Source organism: Chelonia mydas, chromosome 13 (assembly GCF_015237465.2).
Source record: "Chelonia mydas isolate rCheMyd1 chromosome 13, rCheMyd1.pri.v2, whole genome shotgun sequence".
NCBI lineage: Eukaryota > Metazoa > Chordata > Testudines > Cheloniidae > Chelonia > Chelonia mydas.
Genome location: NC_051253.2, coordinates 7,538,391 through 7,566,359, shown reverse-complemented (window position 1 = coordinate 7,566,359; position 27,969 = coordinate 7,538,391). Strand labels below are relative to the sequence as shown.

Genomic DNA, 27,969 nt, shown 5'->3' with positions numbered 1-27,969 from the left:
GTCCCCGAGTGGACAAGTCCTTAAAGTAATTCCACTCCAGCCAATGGAATTAATTCAGATTTACACTGACTAGAATCCCGTCCTGTGATTCCAAGCCACTGCAGAGGTGCCCCAATGAGACACACCACTGGCCTGGAAACCATATTTGTCTTTAATAGAGATGACGCTAGGCCTGAGGAAACCTAACCCTAACCCTCCATTATTGGACGGCCACCCTTCCCAAGGTCCCAAATAGGAACCACTATTGTTTTACCTTAAATTGCAACCATAGGCTGCTCAAGACAATCTGGTGCCCATAGGCAAAACTTTAGTGTGCTGCACGCCCTGTAACGGTCCTTTGCTCACCCGCTCAGAGGGAGGCCACTCAGTCCGGTCCTGTCTGGCCAGGACCAGAGGCCGCAGGACAGCCAAGAGCCCAAGGTGGACAAAACAGACAAATTGGCTGGGCATGGTCTGAGTTTGGTTCTATACCTTCCTGCATCTGCGCGGAACATTGTCAGAACGACTAGCAGCTGCATTCTGCCCTCAGATTCCATGGAAGTTGCACGTGTGTATCTGAGAAGAGAATTTGTCCCTGTATCCCCTGGCATGAGACACACTGAGATACACTTTCCGCATAAACGGTTGTAGTATTAAGGGAACAGGGAGACATTGCTGCTGAATTAACGTAGAATCCCCTTGCTTTTGTAAGAATGTTATGTTGCCCGTGACTATCATTTAACGTACAGTGGGTTTTCTTATTCCTTTTTCAAGGTGACTCTGCATATTTCAGTCCATTGGCAGGATTAGGCTTTGGGTAAATCCAAAGTCCTCACTGCAGGTTGAGTGTTTTGCTAAACTTGGTGGGAGAATTGGTTCAGAAATGAAGATTTGGTACAGAAATCAGTGAGAATGGTGAACTGCTTGACACATCACGTTTGCTAACTTCTTCTGATGTTCTTGCCGCAGAATGAAGTGGTCCGGAACCTGACATTCACCCTCTGCCTGCTTACAACTGGCCATAAATTGCAACACACTGGGAGCCAAATCGTCACTGCACCGTGTAAAAGATCCTCAGCCAGAAACAGCCAAACAAGCTTTGATGGAAATGTCTTATAATTTGACAGGAGAAAATGAATTCAGTCCCCCCCAGAATTTAATTGTAACCAGCGCATCCAGTCCAGTTGAGAACAGCTTAAAGGAGCCTTGTAACACACCACTGAGCAATGATACTTTATATTCCAACACAAACAGCCCTTCAGATTCTTATGTGAAACCGCTCTGTGATGCAGCATCTGAAAAGAAAAGCCAGTGCCACAAAGGAGTTAAATATGTCTCCTCCGAAGGAGACAAACTTGAGTGTGGGTGGGGGGCTTTCACGCCTGCTTGTTTACAGTTCTTCAACACACCTAAGGGGGTCTTGTTATTCCTCTGTGTGGCTTCTTTTTTGCAAGGGATGATAGTGAATGGCTTCATTAATACAGTCATCACCTCAATAGAACGGCGCTTTGACCTGCACAGCTACCAGAGCGGACTGATTGCAAGCTCTTACGACATAGCAGCATGTGTCTGCTTGACGTTTGTCAGTTACTTTGGGGGCAATGGGCATAAACCACGGTGGCTGGGATGGGGAGTGCTCATTATGGGAGTAGGCTCCATTGTCTTTGCATTGCCCCATTTCACCACTAGCCAGTATGAAGTACACTTCTCGGAAGAGACCGGTATGTGCTCTTCCAACCACAGCATGCAGTGTGCGGAAAGCATGTCGATCCTCTCAAACTACAGATTTGTCTTCATGCTTGGGCAGTTCCTGCATGGTATTGGAGCGACACCACTCTACACTCTTGGAGTGACCTATTTAGATGAAAATGTCAAGTCTAACTACTCCCCTGTGTATATCGGTAAGTCAAGTAGCCTACTGAGGAAGAGCCTTCTGTTCTCTTCAGTCCTATTGGCTGAAGAGAAATCAAATGTATTGGTGTTGGCCACGAATGTAAAGTGCTAGAAGAGCTCACCAGGGGTAATCCAAGTAATTTGTTCCAAATATCAGAAGAGATGAAAATAGGAGAGGGGAAGCAACAGGCTGGAAGATTCTGAGCTTTCTCTCCAGTTATTTACAGGCAAGAAGAATGTTTTGAGTTGCCTGAATATTACAGCAACTAGATGCATTACTTTAAATCTCCAGGTTCATTCCCCCCCCCCCCCCCCCCCCCCCCCCCCCCCCCCCCCCCCCGCCCCGCCATAAATGTCTGGACATTGCAGAGCTCTGACATCTGACCAAGTATATGAATTTAAAGGGCCAACCTCAGCTTCTACACTTAGAACACAATCCACTGGTTCTTCGTCCTTCCCCAAAGCATGCTATCCTCAAGATCACATTTCTCCCTTTAGTGCTACAACATGAGAAGGGCATTGATAATAATAACGATCCTCTTCTACACATGGCTAATCATATGGCAACTGCAAAAGGCCTCTAATGTAAATTGGTGTGATAGGGAACATGTTCACTAAGGGCCTAATCTGGAGTCAATTGAAAGACTCCAGTTGATTTCAGTTGGCTTTGGATCAAACCTACGGGCCTGAGCTGTAATACCAGAGGGCTGTGGAGATAGAGGAAGAAATAACAAGAGTCCACAAGGGTCTGTTCAGGTCAGTGGTCCATGTCATATTCTGATGGCAGTGAGGGGTAGAGCGAAACATAGGCCCCAATCCTGCAGTCACTACCATGCCCGTTGCTTACCACGGTCAGTAGCGAGACAACAGGAGTATTCACAGTAGTGAGCATTATGCCCGGGAGCCCGTGCTAACAGGATCGAGCCTTTTACTGGTAAATAATTTAAAAAGTTGACTCCAAATTACATAGTAGTTTTTCTGCTGAAACAAATTTAGGCTCCCGTCTTACAAACACATGCACGTGCATTGCCTCCAAGGGTACTTGGACTAGTCCCAAATACATGATTGTCCATTTGCCTATGTCACAACCATGGGAGGAATAAATGGAAAAGATGTAACTTGGACTATACGCCCATGCAAGTCCATCCGAATCCAGGTCTGCGGGCCTGTTTACTGCCTTGCTGGAGCATGTGGGGAGGGAGGGTCAGGAAGGAGGCAGAGCCATAGCTCAATTCCTCTACTTGTGGAGACAGTGTGGGGAGTGTCATGATTTGCCCCTCGTAAAGACGTGCAGGAAATTACTGTCTTCCCTGAATGAGAAGGGGGGGGGGTCTTGTTATTCTTTTTACCACCCAACAATGAATATATTTTCATCTAAATGTTACATGGCACAGCTGTGTGAACCTGCTGTAAACTACAGCCAGCCAGGCTCTTCTGCCCCCTACAGTCCAGAATCCCGCCTTGCAAAATGAAGGATGGTCTTTGCTGGCTGCAGTCCATAGCCTTCCCAGCCACTGACAGTTACCCCACAGCGGAAAGAAGCTGAGACACCAGAGCTGTGTGTGTGTGTGAGTCCAGAGCTGTAACTCCCTATTTTAGCGCCCAGGGCAAGCAAGCATATTTGCTGCCATTTTTTTTTTTCAGCATTTGTCTGGTCCATTTTTCTGCCCCTGCGGTTTTGCGCCCGAGGCAGCTGTCCTGCTCACCTCACCCTGGTTATGGCCCTGTGTGAGGCACACTTCCTTCCAGGGCTGCACTTAAGATCCTGGCACTTTCATACCACTCCCTTGCCCAGGGCTGTGCCTACTGTCACCCTAGGGTTTTTTTGCACTGTTTCATTTGAGGGCTAGCTTAAAGAAAGAGCAGAGTCAGGGCTTTCAGTAAAATGCCAAGGAATCTGTAACACTGATTGTTTTCTCTTTCAGCTATTTTCTACACTGCTGCAATCCTTGGGCCCGCAGCAGGTTATCTGGTAGGAGGAATGTTTCTAAATATTTATACTGAAATAGGCAAACAGTAAGTTGGTAAAAATAAGCTTGTTCCTTTTCCTTTATGCTGTGCAGTTCCTTTAAAAAAAATTAAATGAAACCTTTAGCAACTTAAGTGGAAAAATACCCATTGTCTTCAAAGGGGTTTTGTCCAGCAGTGAATTTGTAAGTGGGCTATGTGTGGGTATGGTTAAAGCCAGAATTATGGGTTTTCATTAATGGAAAAGAATTACTCACATGCCTTATTTTTCTACATCCGTCATCTTTGTAGTTTGTCATGTGCTGTAGCTGTTCTGTGGTGAGCAAGAGGATTTCTTGAATGAGTTCCCCTGTGTATGCAGCATGTCACCTTTTCCACTATGCCTCACAATGATCCTGCAGTCACTCTTTGATTTACTTTGAGGTTTTTTTCTTTTTCACTTGCAGCAAATGAATGATCCTTGCAAAAGCGTTTTAAGAGCAAGCCTGGCCTGTTATTTTGCTGTGACATTTGGTAGATTAGTAGACTGGATCGTTTTGTTGTTGTTTCTTTCAACAACAAGCCTTGTAGCAAAAGATTGATCTGCTATTGAACACAGGCCCGGGTGACAAAAATAGAAATGAAAATGGAACCCAGAACTGATGAGTGCTCAGAGATAAATACAGTGTTAAAAACTCGTGTTTTCAGGCTCATTGTCATGAATGATCTGTTATAGTCGCCAATAGGGCTGTGGGTCTGAACAGAAGGATGGTCCAGAGGTTAGGGTGCTGGCCTAAAACTTGGGAAGCTTGGATTCAATTGCCTGCTCTGCCATGGCCTTCCTGTGTGACCTTGGGCAAGTCACTTAGTCTCTTTGTGCCTCAGTTACCCACCTGTGGAATGAAGATGATAGTATTCCCCTATCTGTCAGGGATGTGGTCAGGATAAAGACATTAAAGATTATAAAGTGCTGAGATTTGGGTGACCAGATGCCCAGATATTATCGGGACCATCCCAATATTAGGGGCTTTGTCTTACATAGGAAACTATTCCCTCCCCACCCCCCAAAGTATCCTGATTTTTCACACTTTCTATCAGGTCACCCTAGTTGAGATACTACAGTAGCAGGGACCATATAAGAACCAATGACAAATTGTGTTGGCCAAGATGATAGGGTGGCTTACGGTAGCAAGCTCACATTTGAGCATGAGCATAGGTAGCCAGGTGTAAAAATATCTTGTTTATTCATTCAGAAGCCTGCTTGTATGCACAAATTTTGGAACTCCACATTAGAGACCTGGTTGCAATGGTTTCAACAACCTACATCTCCCAGTTTTGCACCCAAAGAAGCAGCCAGATTTTCAACAGAGCTCAGCTCCCATTTTGGCACCTAAATGAAAAAGGCAGATTTTCAGAAGTGCTCCCAGCAGCTCTTGTTGCCAAAGTGGTGGGTTCTCCATAGGTCTCAATGGGACCTGTAGAGTGCTGGGCATGTTTGGAATTCAGCTCAGCTGCCGAGACAAGAGTTGGGCTCTCCTGCAAATCCGGCCTCAAATGCTGAGCCCCTTTGAGTTCGTCTGATGTTATATTCTCAGCTAAGCTTTGTGCTGTTTCCACACACATTGATCAGATTTCAGCTCTTTGGTTACATACAGAAAGGGAAACGCTGAGTACTTTACTTCCCCTTTGATTCCAGTCATGAAACCCAAGCCCTAAATTTACTCTGCCACTCTCTCATGTGATAAGACACACTGTTAGCAAACCGCGTAGGTGTTTGGAACATCTGAGCTTGGAGCAGCTTTGAAGCGGCAGCCCCAGGGGTTGTGTCACCGATGAAATTCACCTGTGCCAGCCTTTGAATTTGCCTTTAGTTCAGAAGGATTATTTGTGCAGTTTATTTGTGAATAAAGAGCCCTTTGGCAGAGCTTCCATTGCACAGTTTGATGAGGGTTCTGAATACACAATCTTGTTCAGCCTTTTGTACTGGGTTTTGTTATGATTGACTTACAAGAGAATGTCAGGGGCTGACAGTACTTTTCACACTGCTATTGAGCACTGACTCCAGCTGAGAACACCCAGCCACATGTCGTTCTTCTTGCCACAGTCCTTACTCAGCCGTACAGGGGAATATGGGGGATAAAGCCCTGTAATTCCCCTGCTTAGCCTTGGCCAGATTGTTACTGCAGCCATGTGAGGGACAGCAGGGGCTACTCAGCTGATACTCCACTGCTGGCAGTGAACAAGGGCTTGTCTACACTACTTGCGAATCGGTTGATCCAGCGATCGATCCAGCGGGGGTCGATTTGTCGCGTCTAGTCTAGACGCAATAAATTGACTGCTGAGCACTCTCCCGTCGACTCCGGTACTCCACCTCAATGAGAAGCGCAAGCTGAGTAGACGGGAGAGCGTCAGCTGTTGACTTACTGCAGTGAGAACACCGTGGTAAGTAGATCTAAGTACGTCAACTTCAGCTGTGCTATTCGTGTAGCTGAAGTTGCATATCTTAGATTGACCCTGCACGATAGTGTAGACAAGCCCTTTGGGAGAGGCGCTGGGAGTGGGAGGAGCCCTAATTCTGTTCCCCCCACTTGCCAGGTAGGGTAGCTGTCTGGGCACATGGAGGAGAGAAAGCTGTTTCTGTGAAAAGGAGGGCAAAGGAGAGAAATATTGTACCCCAAGTTCCCCAGGGGAAGGAAAGCAGGGTGGAGCTGTGACTCTCTGAGTCTCAATTCATTCTCTGGGTCTGCCCCTGGAATAGCACAGTTCCACACAGCCCCTTACCTAAGGCAGGCTGTAAAGTTAAAATTTAGCCCATAGTGATGTTTTAATAGTAAAGATAAGTCTCCTTTAGTTCCTTACAGCACAGAGCCCCCTTGGACAGTAATTTTATTTTTCAGTAAGAAGTAAAATCCAAGGATTAAAATCTGCTCTCAGATGCACCAGTATAAATCTGCTATCTCCATTGCCACCAGGGGAATTACTTCAGATTTATACTCGTGTCAGGAAGAGCAGCATTTGGCTCCAAGTTTTCAGTTTGTCATGTGTACAAAATATACTTGGGGGCAGATTGCCCTCTGCCTTGTGCCAGTTTTACTTTGCTGACTTCACCTGCTACTCCTGATCCATGCCAGTGTTAGGGTGAAGCCTCTCATGTTCAGTCCCAGTTAGGTAACTGCCTTTCCCCCCTTTGTTCTTTTACAGAATTGATCTAACTCCAGATAATACTCTCTGGGTAGGGGCCTGGTGGATAGGATTCCTGGGTGCTGGAGCTGCCGCCCTTCTCACTGCCATTCCCATTCTGGGTTACCCTCGCCAGCTGCCAGGTATACGAAGAATGAAATCCTGAATAACTTCAGGCGGAACACTTGGGGAATCTTCTTAATGGAGGACGGCTGCCGTTTCTCATTAGCCCGTGTTTCAGCGAAGCTATTGCCTGAGCCGTGCTGCTGCTGGGATACAAACCTTGTTTCTCATTTCAGTGTCACAGATTTGGAGGAGGCCGTGCAAATTGGCTGCTTTAGGTTGGAGTGGAAAGAACTTCGTCATTAGATGTTAATTACTCCAATGGGGCAGAACCCTGTTTCTTTGTTTTGTTACTATCAGCCTGCTATTTATGCTGCCCTTTATGCCACTAACACTTGCATTCAGGCAGTTAGCCTCAGCTTGCATGCTATACATATCTGCCTGTACATGGGAAAGGAACAGGATACAATTTTACCCATGTATTTTGTTCCCCATTAAGGTCTTTTGTTTGCTTCTCTTTTGTTGTCCTCCCCTCCATCTCTGTCTTTTGTCTTTTGTTCTCATTTGTTCAATGCTTGAAATAATGTGACATTTTCTGTCTGTCCTGCAGATGTGCATAATACTTTGATTGTCATTAACTCCTGCGGCTGTCTCCTCCTATTTTGATATCTGCCAGACTAAATGTTGCCCTTCTGGATGAATGCCAATGCATGGGGAAACAATGGCTGGGGAAAAAGTTCTTGTATTTTAAAGTGTAATTTATACATTGATTTCACACCTTCCATTTCACAGCCACCTGTCTTCCCAGTGTTTTGTTGCCTTTCTCTGTTCCGCCCCTTTATGCTTCTTATGAACAAGTAGCGGGAAAGTGGGGATAAATGTGAGACAAAGGGGTTGGAGAGACAGAGGGCTTTAAAGGCATAAATTGGAGTCAAGCACCCAACTCCCATTAACTTTCAAAGAGAGTTGGGCACCGAACTGCTCTTTGTTGGTTGGGAAGTGGTAAAACATTTACACAAAAATGTCCAATGGAAAAAAATTTGTAGGAAAAAAAATCCTCTTTTACGTGGATACATATTTGTTGAGCATTTTCTGACTCGCTGAGTCATATTAGCATCAGGTTTATACTATGATGCTTTTTTCCCCTCATGAATTTGCTACTTGTGTGGCACATAAGCCGTCCTCTCATATAGTTTCTCTTTCCTTCATCAATGTTTTCAGGATCCCAGCGCTACATCATTATGAGAGTCTCCGAGGCTCATCAGCTGAAAGATGGGAGCCATGAAACGGCGTCCGATCCCGACTTTGGGAAAACAGTTAAAGATCTTCCACGGTGAGAACCTTTGCATGTGCATGACATTCAGAAAGCTCTTATCAAAATTAGGGGAATGCCCGCAATTTCATCTGGCTTTCTACAATAATAACTGAAATACTTTGCAATACCTGGGGCTTGATCCTGTAGGATGCTACTGAAATGAACTTGAGTTGATGACACTATGCATCTTTCAAGATCAAGCCAATTGTTCCCAAAGCACTTTACAAACGTTAATACTATAATGCTCCTGTACAGATAGGTATCATCAACCCCATTTTACAGATTCAATGGTAGAGCCAGGAATAAATTTAGGAACTTTAGTCACCAAATGCAGCTCCATAGATGACATGGGGACAGTTTGCCTTCATGGAACTGTTTGTGTTTCAGCCTTTGAAATAAAACCCATTTCAACGATGGTCCAGTGCACACAGCTTCACAGTGCGTTACAGCGACTGTTACCAGTAAGATTGTTTCCATAAGCACAATTTTGTGCCCACAGAGAACCACATACCGTCCGGGACATGTGACGTGGTGGGTTTTACAGGACGTGGCTTAATACCATTCACCACTGTCGTCTAAACCAGTGTTTCTCAACGACTGGTACGTGGACCGGCACTCGTCCCGGAGATCTCCCTGACACAGTTTAGGAAGGCAGCAAGCTGGTCCCTGGTACCAGAACTTTTGAGAAACACTGATCTAAACTACATGCACACGCACTATTTTTTGATTCTTCCCCTTAAATTGGTATTATTGCTTATAGACTGCTCACTCTGTATCACTGCTCACTTGGGTATTGTCCAGTGTTGCCTCGTCTTTGTCTCTCTGAGCTTTTCTTATTTTCCTCTTATTTTAGTCCCGTGTTGGCTTCCTCATATGTCCCTTTAATTTTCATCTTTGTTTCCGTTCCTGTCTCATAGCAAGTCGAATACAGTATCCCTGTTTTGAATCTATTTCCTGTTGTCTTAGTTTTATCTCTGTTTGCTTTCTATTTTATTCCATTTTCCTTTCTCCTATGTCAACCAGCTTCTTTGTGTTTTTTCTTCTGTTCTCTCTTTATGCAAAATAGCCGTGGCCACCTCATCTGCCACTATCCATGTTACCGCAGCTACACTGCTATTTATATTCACAATAGCTTGATGAGAGACTCACACCCCTAGCTCATAGTGTAAATTTAGCCACACACACAGGCCAAAATTCAATGTAATTGGGAGTTATTCTCTGGAAACGTAAAGCAGGAAATATCAATGAACAATTGACCAAATTAAGATAACACCTTACTTCCGAGAGTCAGAATTTCTCTGTGCTGTTTTCAGTTAGCATTTAACTGGAGGAGTGTGGGAGACCAAAAGGATCATGTCGTGAAGCTACATGATACCAACTGGCAATGTTTGGGAGTTACTGGATGATGCTATTGCACATAATGTTTGAAGTTCTGTTTTAACTGAATGTGCAGGAGTTGGATCTTGGAGAAATGCTCTGTGTTAGTTGTGATGCACTTTTTTTGTAGAAGCTGAGTATAACACCAGCAACTGTATGTTTACTTCCTCAACCTCTCCAAGTATCATTCTTAGATACAACTACAGTCGACAGGTTGTACCCACACAAACAAAAATAATAGCTGCTGCAGAACCATAATCCTGTTGCTAAGGGTGATTTGTGAATTTTAGAATCATTAACTGCCTCTGCACATGAAAAGGAGAATTGAAACAGAGATGCACAGGAGAATTTACCTCATACAATAGCCAACTTTGATTGACTCTAAGCAACTGTTCACACAGGGCAACACCAAAGCAGTTCGCCAGGGGTTAAGTATGTTTGGTGAAGAATATTGCATTGAACCAATTTCCACCTTGTTATTAAATGAAATTCTTGACTGAGTGCCATTTTTGGAGGTCATGACTCACCACACGGAAATTAAATTCAAAAACTGCATTTAAATAATGTTAAGGGAGCTGTATCTAAACTTCAGTGCTTCACACTCTGCAGGCCTCACTGAAACAAAACTCTGACCGACCTCAGGGGAGCTTTGCCTGAGTGAGGGCTGCAGGATCAGTTCATTTGCCTTGAACATTCCTTAATGTGCCTAGTCCCCGGAGAACAGATGGCAAATAATTAGAGGTGGGCAAACCAGATCATATAAAGTAAGAGCCAGCCTAGAGCTGAATGTATTTTTATGCATCTTAAAAAATGAGTCAATTGTCCCTTTTATTAAAAAAAACAACCCCAACTTTACATGCTTCTGTGTTTGCTGGTTTGGTTTGAGAGAAGAAGAATGCCCTAAAGGGAAGTTGTTCGAGAGGAATGGATCACATCTGTAAACGAGGCAGCTTTGGATGAATGGGCTGATGTGTCAGTTACAAGGGCAAAAGGCAGCTTAGTTTTATAGATTTCAGAGTAGCAGCTGTGTTAGTCTGTATTCGCAAAAAGAAAAGGAGTACTTGTGCCACCTTAGAGACTAACAAATTTATTTGAGCATAAGCTTTCATGAGCCTCCGATGAAGTAAGCTGTAGCTCATGAAAGCTTATGCTCAGATAAATTTGTTAGTCTCTAAGGTGCCACAAGTACTCCTTTTCTTTTAGTTTTATAAGAGCACCATTCCAGTTTTATGTTAATTAGGGGTAGGACTCTGGCACATTTTCTCATGTTCTATAGAGTAAGACGGTTCCATTGAGATAAATGGAATTACCTAGAATACGTAGAATAAGAAACCACTCAGTGTGTCCAAGTAGCCTGATTTTGCTCCTGAGAAAGCATGTACCGCTTAAAAAATTACGCTATTTTCGCAGCCAGCAACAACCAGGAATGAAGCCAATACGATGAAACAGTCAATCAGTGAATTGCGGCTTGATTCCTGGTTCAGAAAGGCTTGATAAAAGTAGCATTTTTTTTCTACTTCCCTCTGCAGATTTCTGTTGCATATTCCACTTTGGTAGTGCACATGAAAAAGTCCACTGGTGTCAATCCAATAGAGATTATTGGAATATACAAGAGACACGCTTGATAAATAGCTTGCTGGGACTGATCAGAGAAGGGGAGTTTTGTTGATAAAGTTGATAAACATCTGTTTTATGAGGATTGCTCATTGATATATCAGGCATGCACAATGCACTGTTCTCCAAAAAAAGAGCTGAGGTCAATATTATATTCCTGTCTTTGGATTACCTGCAGGGAAGAAGTGTTGGTTTGCATCACAACTTTAACACTGTTTTAGCTTTGGAAAGGGAGGAAGTTCATTGCTTTTCATTTGCTGCTTTTTAACAATAATCCTTTCAAAAGATGAAAAAATCCCCATGCCACATACACCAAGATGATGCAAACATAAGTGTAGAGTTTTTAAGTAGCATGTTATTGACCTATTAAAATGTAACTAGACTGTGAATGCTATGACAACCCATTGTCCCTATTCTGCACAGGTGAGTTGATCCTGCTCATGGTCTCAGTGAAGTCAACAGGACTATTTGCATGAGTAAGGGCTACCCATATGGGTAAGCGTTGCAGGATCAGACCTTAATATACAGCAGGCCTTATCCCTGCGAGATGGTGAGTTTCCTCAGCTCCCAGTGAATTCAAGAGTCGAGGACATCCAGGACTTCTCAGGAGTTGTGCAGCAGCTGCTCTGGATCCAAAGCCCATTGATATCAATGGAAAGATTCCCATTGATTTCAGTGGTCTTTGTATTGGTCCCTACCTCTCAGGATCAGTCCCTACATGTGTTAGCAATAGAAGATGGGGCAGATCCTCTGATGGTGTCACTGGAGCTACCTTGATTTACACGAGTTGAGGATCTGACCCATACACCTGCAGGAAAAAATGCCTCTCCTGTGGTAGAATAACTACTGTCCTACTGCTCTATTTTCTCTTGAGTGTAGCAGGTAGGAGCCATCGCACAATAGATGCAATCAGCCATATGTTTTCTAGTCAATAGATTAGGCATTATGCTTCCAAATAAAATACAGTCATGCAGATTAATTTCTTTCATGTTACAGTTAAGGGCAATAATTGGGGAAAAAAAAAGAAAAGGTCATCCTTGGAAGGATATTAAAGTAATTAAACTGATTCTAACAGTTAGAGAGAACGGTCGCAATGGGGTCCTATGACATTACATTATAGGAATTTACCATTTTTCTTTCTTTCTTTCTTGGTTGTTTGGGTGTAAAGAAGTCATATATGGCACAGTGGTAGTAACTCATAAATATCTAACTGCCCAGAATGTGTGATGCAGAGACACCACATTAGAACTGGCCAGAAAATAGAACTTCCCTCCCACTGAAAATGTTTCAATTTGTTAGAGGGAAAAAAATCTCAATTCAGGGTGAAAAGTGAATAATTTGAAATGTTTCATGGGATGAAAAATTCCATTTCTGGAGAATCAAAATGGAATTTGTCAGCTTGCTCCTGGCTAACCAACTCCTTGGTGCCCAACTCCGTGGGCAGCCAGCTTTCCGAGGAGTAGGTAGCATGGAAAGGCTGCTTCTCAGGGAAACGTATAGAAGCTGGCCCACCTGCCTCCCTGCCTGGTTTCCATCGAAAGTTTTGACAGGATCAATACACTCCCACATTTTGATTTAATCTAATCAGCATTTTCCAACAGAAAAGAGTTCCACCAGAAATGTTTTGACCAGCTCTACTCATGTGACATCTAGTTGCATGGCCGTAGATTTGCCCCCATTCCACATTCTATCCAAAGCAATAAGCAATTGTCAAGTGATTTTGACACAAAACACACACACACTCATCATCTGTCTGTATAGAGAGCTCTGATGAGTACATCACTCACTGTCATTCCAGAGATAACCAGTTTGTTCCAAATTGCTTTGGGCAGGACTTTTCATTACACATAACAGCCTCAGAGGGGAGCAATTGGGGTAGGCTAATAGAGTTACATGACAGAATTTCAAGCCAGTTACAAAAGAAATCCCAGCAAAGCAGTGTAGATTTCCTAATTCAATATCCCAGATAGAGGAGGAGAACTGAGACTATCAAGCAAGCCTGGGGCTTTTTCTGTATCCAACAGAAGGATCGCTGCTGGATCATCTTTCTGCATAAATATGGAACATGGCAAATTGTCTGGAATGTCTGCTTTCCCCTAATACATTCCAGTTAGTCAAAAGGAAAATGTATTTGCTAAACATACTAGTTAAACTGTGCCCCACTTTGTCTGGCCTGTGTTGATTGCTGTTTTACAGTAGGACGATAAGGTCTTTAATAAAGTAGTTAGAGCAGGAAAGAAACTTATTAGGTTTGAGTTGTAAAATAGTAAATGTGTGACACACAGGAGTGCTGGTATGAGACACAGCTTTATTTCCTGACCCCAATCACCTGGTCTGGGTCAGGGTTACTGTAGGCGCGTCCGGCCGGGGCCGTCACTCTCCGGGGCGGCGGGGAACCAGACCGCCTCGCTACTTCTGTCGTGTGTCGGAGAACTAGCCTGCCTGAGCAAAGAATTCAATAGCAAGGCCCAGGCCCTGGGTCAGGGCAGGGCAACAAACAGTCAGCAGCTCAGGGCCCTCAGGCAGGGGCTGAGCAAAGAGTTCAATAGCAAGGCCCAGGCTCCTGGGTCCGAGTGGCCTGGGAGGGGGGAGACGGTCACCCACTCCACTGCGTCCCAGCCCAGGGCCCTAGCAGGGGCAGAAGACCCGCTGCTGTGTCAGTGGGGTTCCTGGCCGCAACACACTGACATTGGCTCTGGCAGTGTTGCAGCCTGATTAGGGTCGGCTGCCCCTGGGCTACTTCCTGCCTCCCCCTCTAGAGGTACCTGGGTCCAGCCGGCGTCCTCCAAGGGATCACACACCATGGGCTCCTCAGGGTAACTGGCGCTCAGTTGGCTTAGCGACTCCTCGGGGTAACTGGCGAATGGCAAGCTTGGCAGCGTCTCTGGGCTCAGGCTAGCATCAGGCATTGGCTGGTCTGGCCAGTCCTCGGGTTGGCCTCCGATCGCCGTGGTCTCCTGGCTGGGAGATCGCCACATGCATCTGGCGTCTCTGGTGGCTGTGTTTCAACTGAGCTCTGGGGTCGAGCTTTTATACTTCCGGTCCTGCGCCTTGACCTCTGAGGGGCGGGCACAGGGTTCGCTGGCTCCGCCCGCTTTGGCGTCCTGAGAGGCTTGTCCCTCTCCGGGGCAACGGGGAACCAGATCGCCTCGCTACAGTTACAAAGATTAAGATCACTGCTTACTGGTATAATTCCCATAAACTGTGATGAGAATTGAGTGTATTCAACAGCTAGCAGAATCAGGATCTAAAAGGGTATTTATTGATATGCTGTCCTTCAATTCTGACCCAATTCGGAAAGGTGCTGAGCACCCTCAGATTTTATTGCCCTGAATGGGAATTGAGCACACTCAACACTTTGCAGAGACAAGCCCTGAATTTTCAAAACTCACCATCTAAATTGCACCCACAGAATTTTTGATTCCACCATTTGTGTCCGCAAGACCCACATTATTTTGTACTTACGATGTCAATGATTGCATATGCGACACCCATTTTGCATATGCTGGTCCCTGTTTCCTTATGTAAATATCAGCTAGGTGGGCACAACAGATGCGTTCGCAAAGTCTGCAGGTGCAATCCAGGTATTCAATTTGGAAAACCCTCATTCTACATGAACAGGCACGTGGAAAAAAATACTGACAACATTGATCAAACCCAGTGGACAAACTTGAGATTTTCCACTTCCAAGGGAGGAGACTGCTGACAGGGGATGCTGCCCAACAATGTTCACCCGATACTCCCCACCCTGAGTAGGTGGAGAGGGAGTGGTTAGAGAGGGGTGCTGCTCCTTGGCACCATGACTGAATCAGCATTGAGGAGAGAAGCATGCTGCATTTTTAAAGAGCTGCATCAACTCTTTCCTTTCTTTTTCTTCCAATGAAAGATGGGGCAGCTGGGTACCGCCCTTATGCAAGGATGAGCCTAAAGACCCCCTCTAGCCCTTAGATTCAAAGAGACAGTAATGAAGTAAAAGTGCACCACCCTAAGCAATTGCATCATATTTGTCTTTTCTGTATGCCTCTTGGACTCAACAGATCATTATTGCTGCTTCTGAAGAACCCTACCTTCATCTTCCTCTGTCTAGCTGGAGCAACTGAAGCCACGCTCATTGCGGGAATGTCTACTTTTGGACCCAAGTTTCTTGAGTCACAGTATGGTTTAAGTGCCTCCGAAGCTGCTACCTTGTTTGGTAAGAAAACGGATTTTCAATAATGTCCATGTAAATTTTATATTGTCTAAAAATAGTAAAAGCTCATGACCAAGGAGATGATCTCTTTTATCACAGAGTCAAATGCAATCCTGACACTATGCAATAATTATACTGTGTGTAAAAAGTGGCTGCAATCTTAGATATAAATGGCACCTTTGGACCCAGCAGACCTGCACCCTGTGCGTAGTCAGTGTTATATCTACTAACTTTAGTGGGAAACGTTTTTCCAACTTTTACACCGGTTGGTCCTGCCAAACCAACACAGCGTGAGCTGGGGCTTGTTCCTATTTGTGCACCATCAAGAGAACTGTCAATAGTGATGTCTAAGTATTACTCAAGTGCAAATGAGGAGAGCATCTGAGCTGCAGATAACTAGTAACATACTAGTAACATACAGCTGGAAAGAACCCAGCTTCACTCTCAGATCCCAGACTGAGTTTGCAGGCCAGCCAATTAGAAAAAATATATATATACACATACACACATATGTTTATACATTTAAATTGGTAAACTGAGCAAATTTTATCTGAATTCAGTGGGATACAATAATGCTATTCTTGGGGAGTCATTTTTCAGGGCAGAACTGCACGATATGCAGAAAATATTTCCTTATTTTCTCAGATTTTGGAGTAGGCTTTCAGAGCTGCTACAGAGGGCAGAATGTTTTCTTTTCTTTTCTTTTCTTTTCTTTTCTTTTCAAGTCCTATAAATTCCCATCAAGAAACAACCCTAGGCCAGCGGCACGGAAGGAGTTAAAATTGTGCCAACTCTGTAGTGTATTTATTCAGACAAATAGAAACTCCCTTCCTGACATTTATGGGCTTGGTTTTTCCCCCTAGGTTATCTTGTCGTGCCAGCAGGGGGAGGAGGCACATTCCTGGGAGGATTCTTCGTGAATAAGCTTAAGCTTCGCTGTTCAGGAATCATCAAGTTGTGTTTACTTTGCACAGTGACAAGTCTACTGGCTGCTTTCATATTTTTCATTCACTGCCCTAACATGCCTATGGCGGGAGTAACGCAGATGTACAACCGAAGGTAATAATAAAGATCACAGTTCCCGTCAGGCGTGTGTTGTGATGGTACAGAAACACAAGGATAAACTTGAGTCATCAACACTGAGGTTAATATTAATGCACTACAGAATAATGTCGCTGCATGGTTGCAAGGCGAACCTTATAGGCATGTTCCAAGTGTATGACTACACTCAGCCTAGCACCTTCCAGCATCCCACTACCTTCGCATCCCTTCTCACACACCCCTGTGCCCTCCTTCTCCTCTTAGGTCTGGTCTACACTAGGGGGGGGGTGGACTGATCTAAGTTGCACAACTTCAGCTACTTGAATAACGTAGCTGAAATCGACATACTTAGATCTACTCACCGCAGTGTCTTCACTGCGGTGAGTCAACAGCTGATGCTCCCCCGTTGACTCCATCTGCACCTCTCGCTCCGGTGGAGTACAGGAGTCGACGGGAGAGCGCTCGGCGGTCAATTTATCGTGTCTAGACTAGACGTGATAAATCGATCCCCGCTGGATCGATCGCTGCCCTTCGATCCAGCGGATAAGGTAGACAAGCCCTTATTCCACCCCACCCAGCCCTGGAAGATACTGTTAAAGGAACATCTGTTGACTAATCCACTGTTTCCTTTAGCATTTTACTGGAAAGCAGCTTAAACCTGACAGCAGCATGCAATACCGAATGTGATTGTCTAAGGGAGCTCTACAGTCCAGTCTGCGGAAGCGATGACATCATGTATTACTCTGCCTGCCATGCAGGGTGCAAAAAAAAATCATTCCTCGATAGTGGCAAGAAGGTATGGTTTGAAGAACTCAGGGGTTCGCAAAGAACATTAGTTAGCACATACGCCTTCCTAAATTCTGGCCAGCCTTGATGAAGTTACATTAAGTTTATTCAGGTTTTGAGCTTTGCTTCAAATCAGATATAAACTGTAGAAGGACCCCCTGTGAATATGTAGGATTTGTGAGTGTTGGGCACCAACTGAGATGCAAGTACTCGACCTATGCTTCTGCTGCTCAGCACTGACCTAGTCCTGCTGCTCCATTTTGGAGTTTGAAGTTCCGAATGTTATTACTTAAGGGCCTAGACTCCATGCAATAGGTCGGATTCTGCTCTGAGCTGCAGTGATGTAAATCTTGCATAACTCATAAATTCATAGATTTTATGGCCAGAAGGAACCATCATGATCATCTAGTCTGACTTCCTGCACATCGCAGGCCACAGAACCTTCCCCCCCCCCATGCCTGTAATAGACCCCCCCAACCTCTGGCTGAGTTACTGAAGCCTTCACATCATGATTTAAAGAACAGAGAATCCACCATTTACTCTATTTCAAACCAGCCTGTGCCCTGTGCTCCCACGCTGCAGGGGAACGGTGTCTGCCAATCTGACCTGCGGAAAATTCCTTCCTCACCCCAAATATGGTGATCAGTTAGCCCCTGAACATGTTGGTGAGACCCACCAGTGAGACACGTGGGAAAGAATTCAATGTAGTCCATGTGGTGTCCCATCTCTGGCCATTGGAGATTTGCTACTAACAGTTGCAGATGGGCCACATGCCATTGTAGGCAGTCTCATCATACCGTCCCCTCCATAAATGTATCAAGCTCAGTCTTGAAACTAGTTAAGTTTTTTGCCCCCACTGGTCCCCTTGGAAGGCTGTGCCAGAACTTCATTCCTCTGATGGTCAAAAAACTTCATCTAATTTCAAGCCTATATTTGTTGATAACTGATCTGAACTCTGAATTTACACGGGTATAACTAGGAACTGAATTTGTCCCATTGTGTGCACATAATCCCCATTCTCAGAGCAAAGTTTGTCCCATTGTGTGCTTTTAATCCCGTTAGTATTTTGTGCACAGAGGGGACAGTGTGTGTGAGGGTGTTCACACCATGCAATAGCTAATGTTTCCAGAGTTCAGAGCAGTCTTGTGAAGTTCATTACTACGGGACCTGATAATATCTGCACTGGAAACTGACAAAAGGCCAAATTCTTGGCCCTGCTATGGTTGCCTTATTCTGCTCCAGGAGCAAAACCCAGCTGCAAAAACAACTGATCTGTAGGGGATTCACCATGTTCAATTCTAGTAATGGCCCAAATTATGACTGTAGAAACACTGTCTCTTTGGGAAATTGACAAGGTGTTTGTTTCCCAGGTTTACCATGAGTGTAGCTGTATCCTGGAGAATGATCCCACTGGTTCTGCCCAAGCGATAGCAGGGAGATGCACTTCCTCCTGTGAGAGAAGGACTGTCCTTCTGGTTTTCATGTTTTTTGTGATTTTCTTTACATTCCTATGCAGTATTCCTGCGCTGACTGCAACTCTACGGTAAGCAGCGGAACCTTCTCTTTACTGTACAAAGCCCCCGTTTCAGCAGGAAGTAATTGAACGCAAATGTTTTCATTTTATCCTAGCAATTGTGGTACAGGGCCTGATGAAAATGGCCCAGTTTTCAGTGTGTTGAAGATATCGAGCGTGATTCTCCATTCAGTCCAATTGTGAGCACAATCTGAGTGCTTGCGCCTGTATGTAGCTCATTTGTGCCCTCAGTGAGGTAGTTAGATGTGCAAATACCCAGATTTTCCCTCACAGTTCCAAAAAGCGTGGGCACAAATTTTGCTGGTGCACATTATGTCCACAAAAAGGGAGAATGAGCCTCATTCTGGCTGAAAATATCATCATCCCTTTATCATCAGAGTATACTGTTTGACGGTATTATGGGGTGTGGAGAGGCTCTTCTCTTTGGTGCTGGGGAGCTGCTCCTACTTCATGTCAACATTTTAAAATTCTAACTTTGTGTGCTCCAGGTGTGTCTCCGACAGACAGAAATCATTTGCACTAGGAATCCAGTGGATTGTAGTAAGAACTCTAGGTATAGTATGGTGTGAATGTGTATGTTTTTCCTATTGTATTTGTAAAACACTTATCACAGGAGTGTCTGTGGGCCAAATACAGATAGTTTAAGGGAAGGGGAATGGGGACATGTGAGGTTTGAGTGGAGGATGTTTTCTCTCACATACCTGCACTATTCATAAACATCCAATCCTGTTTGCATGTAATTTGCAAACAGGAAAAAAAAAGTTAAATTTTGCAGCTAGATTGTTCACTGTGAATAGCTCACCCAGCTCTAGAGATACTTAATACAGAACAGCAAAGCTTCATACAGTATCATTAGCTTGAGTTTAGTAAATTAAGGTGCCAAGACACCAAAAGTTCGTTGAGGTCCTGGTGGGAATGCAGATTTGAACTCTTACAAGTATCGTATGCTGAAGTGAGATCTCTTGTTAACCATGTAAGCTGGCTGTTGGAGGGAAAACTAAAACTCCCATAACATGTTTCCAAAGGAGTAAACAATAGCAGTGGGCAGCTGCTCATTCCAAAAAGAAAATGGGTCCTAAGTACATAAGTCATTGCTGAGTTCATAGGTTGTGGTTTTCAAAGGAGCTGATGGGCATTAGTCACCCAACTCCTACTGAAATCCAGTAGGGTTTGGGTGCCTAACTCCTTTAGGCTCTTTTGGAAATTCCAGCCATGCAGGTTGCAGTGTTAGCTTACTCAGTCACTGTACCTGCATTTCAAAAGTGCTTTGGGCTACCTTGAGGATAATAGATAGAAATTATATCAATTGATGTTCCATTCTGTCTTCACGCAGGAGGCATTCCCGGTCCTATTGCCTTTGGCTCTTTGATTGATCTGTCATGTCTGGTGTGGCAGGACCAGTGTGGAGAACAAGGTTCTTGCTACGTTTACCAGAACTCCTCCATGAGCCGATACACTCTGGTTGCTGGAATTGTCTACAAGGTGACGCCCAGTTACTGTTTCACTTTCACATCTCCTAGCCTGTGCTTTTTGCTTGTGACTGGTTAGATGAGCAGCGCCAGCTGTGGCAGAATTTTGGAAACCTCTGTTATGCTGTTCCGATCACAACACGAATCCTGTCTTCACGCAACTTTGCTGTGAAAACACAGCAAAGTGTTTGTCACTAAATGCAAATATTCCATTATGATTCACGATTTAACAACTTGTGGGTACCGTCATTCTCCTGACTCCATATTATTTTCCAAGCTAAATGTTTTTCGTCTAAAATTTTAGGGGAAAAACTCCACAAAACCCACATTTTATTAAAATCACTCACTCCAGAAGTGGAGTTGGGGTATAAATGCGGTCCGTTAGCTAGTGTGACTCAGGTCACGCCGCTCATGCTGTAAAGAAGAGTAAATAGCTATTCTCTGATCACTGCTCGAAAATGTCGAGGGGGCAAATGTTTCAATATTTGTGGTCAGAAAGCATTGTTTTAGCTCACTTAGCTTGCAGGTCACAATAGGGATCAGCAGCTGTGATGAGAAGGCATGTGTGTAGCAATGCTAGTATACACAGCAAAATACAATAGGTCAGATCCTCAGCTGCTCTAAATCCATGTAGTTCAGTGCAATGTGGTTCCAGGTCTTTTAAATGGCTGGAGCATCCCACTAAGATCCCAGTGCAGTACCGTCATGGAGTCAGGTGATCAGAGAATCTAGCCCCTGCCACATGGAGTTCCTGGGCATGCAGCGTTATACACTCCACAATCCAGTCTTCCCCCAGCTACTCAGCAAACTTACCTACTGGTGACAATGAGGCCTTCGAAGCCAAGGTATTGCCCCTTGATGTAGTCAAAATCTCGCAAGTTGGGAACTTTAGAAGGGAATCATACATAATTGTCAAGAACAAGGTAAAGAGCTGACCTGCCTCCCCCCCCAAATCCAAACAGTTCTTCATTTAAAAACAAATCCCAGCTGCAAGAAAACCCAGTTTGTTTCCAAAATAATGGCACGGTTCTAGCCACAGTCCTTTTTACATGCAGGGTTTGATGCTATGTGATGATAGGCCATGACTGCAAAGTTCAGCTTCAGAACCTTTCCTGAAGCTGCAGTGGTTTAAATGGAGGGTTTGGGGTCAGTCTGTTAGAAAGATGACAGTGGGGGGCCATGTGTGAAGTTTATATGTGATCTTCATCATCATCAAGGATTGTTTGATCTGGATGAATCCCCCTCCATAATGCTAATGGGTATGATTGTCCCCACCCCGCACAGCATAGTACAGTGTCGGTCTGAAAACTATGACCATAAATTGTGTGTGTACTTTTATGAACTTTTATTTGTAATTTGCATCATGCTAAGCACTACTCACATGGTAGCAAGAGCTTCTAAAATAAGGTTTTAGGGTCTCACCCTTGTGCAGTCTTGCTTTGCTGCCTCTACATTCAAGGGAACTCTGCCGATTAGCTGGCTGCTCGCTGAGTTTTCGTGCACATTCCTCAAAAGTAGGCATGCACACCTGCTCCTAATCAACTGGAGCATATTCCCAGAGCCACATATGAATCTATTTTCCCGGCTAATCTCTTCCTTGTCATTATAATCCAGCCAAATCCTCCTGCACAGATCGCCTGCATGTCAAATTGTCCTTACGACTCCCTCGTAACGTGTTCAAGCTCTTTTAATCTGGATCTGGGAAGCCTGGAGGGAGCTACTCTGCCGCTGTTAATTGGCATAGTTCCATTGGCACCAGCAACACCACTGTCTTCACGGTTGCTCTGCTGATTTACATCAGTTGAGGGTCTGGCCCTGGGTTTTTAAATAAGTTAGGGTCGTGTTTGGTATTAAAGTGGCTCTAACAGTAACAGGGGATGTCTTGATGATTACAGGTGGTTGGAACAGTCTTCTTCCTGCTGGCCTGTTTACTTTACAAACCGCCTCCCCCTGAATCCCTACCAGGGAGCTCAGATGCATCAGAAAATGGGAACTGTGTCCTCCAGGAGAACAAATCTCTCCAGACCCAAGCTGCTGAATAGCACTATAAATACTGCAAGGGACTTTCTCCCAGTCTCAGAAATACCGTGTCAAAATTTTGTTTTGTTCCTGTTTTATGATTACTATTATTATTACTATTGCTTTACCCTTTTGTTTTTCTGTTTAAAGAAGGATATTTGAAGTAAGTTCTGGTTTGGAGTAACTTTTTCTGAAGGGCAGAAGCACATGAGAGGATACTTACATTGATGCCATATGAGGATCCCTGCACTGATGCCAGAAACTTACGTTACTCACCGGTAGCTTTATAGCACTTCTGTAACAAACCTGAACCACACTAAAGAAAGCAGAGTACCACTGTGGGACCAAATTCTCATCTGGTGTAAACTGGCTCCATTCACTTCTGCTGAGAATCTGGCCTGTAACACATACATTATAGAGCCATCAGTAGCAAAGCACTTGTGTTCATACTTTTTAGGTCTGATCAACTGCCTATCCTCATGTTGACAATCTGCTACCATATGCAAAGCAAGGAGCAAAAACAGTGTCTTTTTTGTTGCTGTAGCACATACAGCGTTGCTCATAATGTATGCTCTGTTCTCTCTCTGTTCAGTTCAATTATAGAACATTTAATTGTCATCGTTCCTATTACTTTGCAATGGTTTGAGATCATGGATTACCTGGGAAGTTCGTCAGTAGATCACATACAACACACTGTTGAAACTTGAACATCCCTGGCTATTTTTAACTCACTACCCAAGCCTTTTTCTGTCGCCACCTCTGGTTTCCTAATTCCAGTCCCAGGATTTGCAGTATAGTTACAATCTGCTTTTCTTCCATTGTTTTAAGATGGACACATTTTGTAACGACCTGTAAAGGCAGTTGGACTATTTCTTGTCCTTGAGCTATTGTGCTGTTTGACACAGAAACATATAAGATATGGATTTGTGCAATGTTTTGTTTGTTCTGCTCTGTAAAGACATTGTTTTTAAGTATACAGAAAAATCCGAACTAATTTAATTTTTCTCACAGTGCTCCTTGGAAGAGAAACCTAACATAGCGACAGACTTTATTGTATGAAGCCAATGAAGAAATCAACCAGATTCTCAGCTGGTGGAAATAGACATAGCTCTGTTGATTTCAATGGAGCTACACTGATTTGCACCAGATGATGATCTGATCCATTGTTTGCAAATAAACTGGGCCACATTTTCAAAAATGCCCTTTAAATATGCACTGCAGTATTAACCGTATGTTGTTGGCAAGGACAAGCAATGGATGGCCAGCATCTGATGGCCAGATTTATGGGTGGCTGTCTCACCCACACCCACGAAATTAGGCAGGTATAAAAATCTTATTATTTGGCTCTTCAAATGGTTGCACAAGCAAAAACTGCAGGTAGAAATTCAGCACTTGGATTGAGGCCCCTCGGACGATGCAGGTCCCTGAAATCCTTACCCTGCATAAAACTGTAGTGAAGAATTATAGGACAACCACTAACAAGCTGTTTAATCAACATGTAATGTTCACTACAAAATATTTAGAAAGATTTGTAGCTACTTTGTATATTTTTTTATACTTATGTTTTTGTAAAAGAGGGAAGAAGGTTGAAAAGCTGTTTATAGTTTTTTGGCAAAGGACCAAACATTCCGGCGCCCAGCCGACACCATTAAACACAGCCATATCCCAGGCCTGGTGTTTCCCATTCTACTGAGGGTGACACTGTGGTGGAGATATGGGGCTGAAGTAAAATACCCGTTCTTTCCTTGACACTCACTGGGAATGGGCTTTGAATAGGAGTTCCTCTGCCATCCGTGAATCCTCTTCCACCAAGGCCATGGATTTACTATGCAGCCGCAGCCGTTACAAGGCCCATATTTCCCAACCATTGTCACACCACAGCATCTAGGGATGTCTCTCAGACTCAGGCTAGTCGCACTATTGCTCTAAAAATAGCTGCATCGTAAACAACACATTGAAGTTGTGGCAGGGGCTGGAGCTTGGGCTCTGAATCCCCCAGCCCCAGCCGCAACTTCAGCAGCTTCAGCCCGAGCTGCAAGTTCAAAGCACTGTCTATATCAGAACTTTTAGAGCCATTGACCTGGGCTGAAAGGCTCACTCCAAAATGCCATGTGCACCTATCCTGGGAAACACTGCAACGTCTCTGGTATCGTAGCGTGGTAACTACTGCTGAACATTGACGTTCTGGAAGGCATCCCTGGTCAGTAGCTCTGGGTAGTCACGGACCCATTGGTACTGCCGTCCCAGAATAAACCCCTATGCACTGGTGCGTACAGAGCCCTTGCAGTATTCTGGGTGTGGCCTCCCCCTCTCTGCTGCTTGACACCCACTCCCCATTTTACACACCCGTGGTGATTTAAGGGGCGTGACTAGGCCCAAAGAGATTAACCCTGACCAATAGTAAATGGTTCTTCATGACCATCAACAGTTTTCTCAGGCACCTATAAGCAAGACAACTACTATCTACAGGAGTCTGCCACTCCAGTCCACTATAAACAATAAACACATTCCAACACTTTGGGTACAAGCAGTAGCCTGGTGAGTTGCATGACATTATTCTGGGGAAATATTTTGTGCATATTGTACTTACGAGGTTAGAAGTGTTTATATATATGACATGTGTTTACTCGTGTTTATAAAATGAAATTTATTTGAATTTATCATTTCAAGAGCAAAAGAATAGTGGTGTTTTATTATGTTGATGTGGTCTTGAAAATCCTTGATTTTAATTAAATAGCAAAAAAAAAACCCGAACCCTGTTCCTATTAGGGCAACATTTGTATATAAAAATGTATGTATGTGCCCATGGTATTTGAAAGGACATTTCCCCATCTCATGTGAAGTATTGTATTCCTATGATGTCACAGAAATATAAGCAGTATTTGACAGGTCCTTTGTGTGTGTCTTGATCAGCTTCATTTCATTCTGAATGGTGCTTTTGAGGCAAACAGAATGAATTAGCTTATCCAGAGCTATAATGTAGTCACAACTGGAAAAGTTGGGGCGTAGACACCTTCAGCTCTCAATGAAACCAGTGAGAACTGTGGTGCTAAGCAACCCTCTGGACACAATACTTTTTAGTGCCGGTTAGCTCTTTGGATCATGACTGAAGTTTTGATACACCACAGCTTTGGTTCTCTTTTTAACTACTATCCCTTTCTTCCTGCGCTCATGGAGGAAGTTTTCAGAGTGGTAGCCGTGTCAGTCTGTATCAGCAAAAACAACGAGGAGTTCTTGTGGCACCTTAGAGACTGACAAATTTATTTGGGCATAAACTTTCGTGGGCTAAAACCCACTTCATCAGATGCATGGATACTGTATTTTCCACTCCATGCATCTAATGAAGTGGGTTTTAGCCCACGAAAGCTTATGCCCAAATAAATTTGTTAGTCGCTAAGGTGCCACAAGGACTCCTTGTTGTTCATGGAGGAAGGTTACATAAGTGGGAGTCAGGGAATGGGTGGGGTTAGGGAATGTGATCCAACACAGATTGAAGACAATGGAAAGCCTCCTGTTGACTTCATTGGGCATCGGGCCAGGCTCAAAGTAAGCAGACACCTAAGAGGAGCTATCTGATTCTGTTTCAGAGAAAGTCCATTCTGCCACTAGACTCCTTCCATCTGTCTAGTACCTTTGGGAAAAAAGAACACCATGACGCCAGCTCAGGTCAGTGGGCTTTTTTGGAGAGAAGCCTTGGTGGCATGGGAATTGGACCTCTTGAACTTCTTAGGGTTCATCTAACGGTACTGAGCTCAGAACACAACTAGGTTTCTTGTTCATCACTAGTTGAGACAGCACATGGAAGGACAACAGCTATCCCCAAAATCAAAATGTACAGAGAGATCTAAGAACCCTGGGACAACCTTAGGTCAAGGACAAGTGTAGTAAACAAGAGCCTATTCTTGGATCTTTGTGGGAAAAGGAGGAGGGGACAGAGTATGAGCACAGCCAAATGAAACAGAATGTCAATGTGCTTTTAATCCGAGGAGAGATTTCTCTTCTGCGCTCAGCCCAGTTGGGACTCATTTCATTTTCTTTTCCTTGTTGTGCCAACCTGAATGCAGTGATAGGTTTATTTGTAGAAAACGAAGCAGTTTTTCTCTTGTGCCAAGTGCATTATTGTCAAATATTGAGGGACACATCCTCAGCTGGCGTAAAGTGAGGTAGCTCCAGCAGAGTCAATGGAGCTATGGCACTTTTCATTCGCTGGGGACCTGGCCCTGGTTCTGCACGGGCAGGACCAGCTGCCTTGCAAGGGCAAAACAAGAGGTCTCTGGTTATCAAAGAAGAACAAAATGAGCAAGATTAGGACCTCACTTACGCTTGTGTAAACGAATGAGTTGAAGCCTATGGAGTTACTCTGGGGTTTGACCGGCATGAATGAGGTCAGAATCCTGTACTACGTATACATAGGATTGATTCTCTGCATGAAATAATATAGATAAACAATAGCTTGTACTGGGGAAAAAATCCACTAGGTATGAAAGCAAATAAACTGAGGATTCGTAGCAGGAAGAACTAGTTGTGAAGGGCCAAATGTAACAAAGCAGTAGGGTCTTATGGCCTGTGACGCAGAAATCCTGAGCTCTAGTCCCAGTGTGGCCTGCTGGGTGACCTTAAGCAAGCCACTTCACTGTTCTGTGCCGCAGTTTTCCCATCTGTCAAATAGGTCTAATGATCCCGATCTCCTTTGTAAAGTGCTTTGAGATCTACTTTCTTTTTTTAGAAACTTCCAGGAGATTAAAAAATTCAGAGCTTTAATTTAACAAGATTTTTAAAATAACTTTTTGGGGGTTTTTTTTAAAGGAATTCCCCCCCTCCCCCCCAATGAATTGTTTTAGGACCTGATCTTGAAATTGGAGCTGTACACACAGAGCCCTGGGTCTACGAGGAGCTGCGCTGACTTCAGTCGTGCTCTATGTGAGTGTAAAGATCAGCGTGCATTGATTCAACTGCAGGATCAGGCCCTTCATTAACAATTACCACCCGCTAGACCAAATTTTGACCCTTGCTCTTCCTTTTGTTCTTGATTACAAGGACAAGTAACAGCTTTGTTGGGCTTTACAGCCCTCTCCAGGTTCTTGGATGTTTAAAGCATGGCATTGGTGAACCAGAGTGTACAGTACAGCTACATTAATAGATACAAAGGCAATCAGATTGCAAATGTCTTTAAACCCATTGTGTATATGTGCAGTATAAAAGCCTGCATTGTTTTTGTATTGATGCATTGAAATAAAATATTAAAATTGTTTACAATGTATTTGTTAAGATCTTGTGCTGATTTTCTGGTAGGCATTCGGATGTTGCCGTATTTTGACTACAGTTAAATTACAGCACATTATACTTGGCTCAGCAGTCTCCCAAACTATGGCATTCCATTATTACATTTGTCATGGTTTCAAATGAGACTAACTACATGTCAATTCCCTTTTATTCTTGCATCAATAAAGGATTTTACGAGATCGATCAGGTTTCCTTCTCCAAGCTCTCTCCACTCAGGTTTCGTGGGAAAACTAAGAGCAGTTTTTCCAATGGTGCAGATGATTCCTTAAAGTGTTTTAGT

The 27,969-nt window shown here is 44.0% G+C and overlaps 1 protein-coding gene across 1 annotated transcript in view; it reads left to right on the top strand.

The window, feature by feature from the left end:
- The window catches only part of SLCO4A1 (solute carrier organic anion transporter family member 4A1), a 48,522-nt gene extending 20,856 nt beyond the window's left edge, over positions 1-27,666 (top strand). Inside the window, exons 3-13 of the mRNA XM_037915865.2 lie at positions 949-1,880; positions 3,798-3,888; positions 7,021-7,142; positions 8,284-8,395; positions 15,406-15,560; positions 16,421-16,616; positions 17,232-17,394; positions 18,755-18,927; positions 19,407-19,471; positions 20,252-20,400; positions 22,283-27,666. Coding sequence (XP_037771793.1) covers positions 1,082-1,880; positions 3,798-3,888; positions 7,021-7,142; positions 8,284-8,395; positions 15,406-15,560; positions 16,421-16,616; positions 17,232-17,394; positions 18,755-18,927; positions 19,407-19,471; positions 20,252-20,400; positions 22,283-22,429 — 2,172 coding nt within the window. The 5' untranslated portion in view covers positions 949-1,081 and the 3' untranslated portion in view covers positions 22,430-27,666. The remainder of the gene's footprint in view (positions 1-948; positions 1,881-3,797; positions 3,889-7,020; positions 7,143-8,283; positions 8,396-15,405; positions 15,561-16,420; positions 16,617-17,231; positions 17,395-18,754; positions 18,928-19,406; positions 19,472-20,251; positions 20,401-22,282) is intronic.
- Positions 27,667-27,969: the final 303 nt, after the last annotated feature.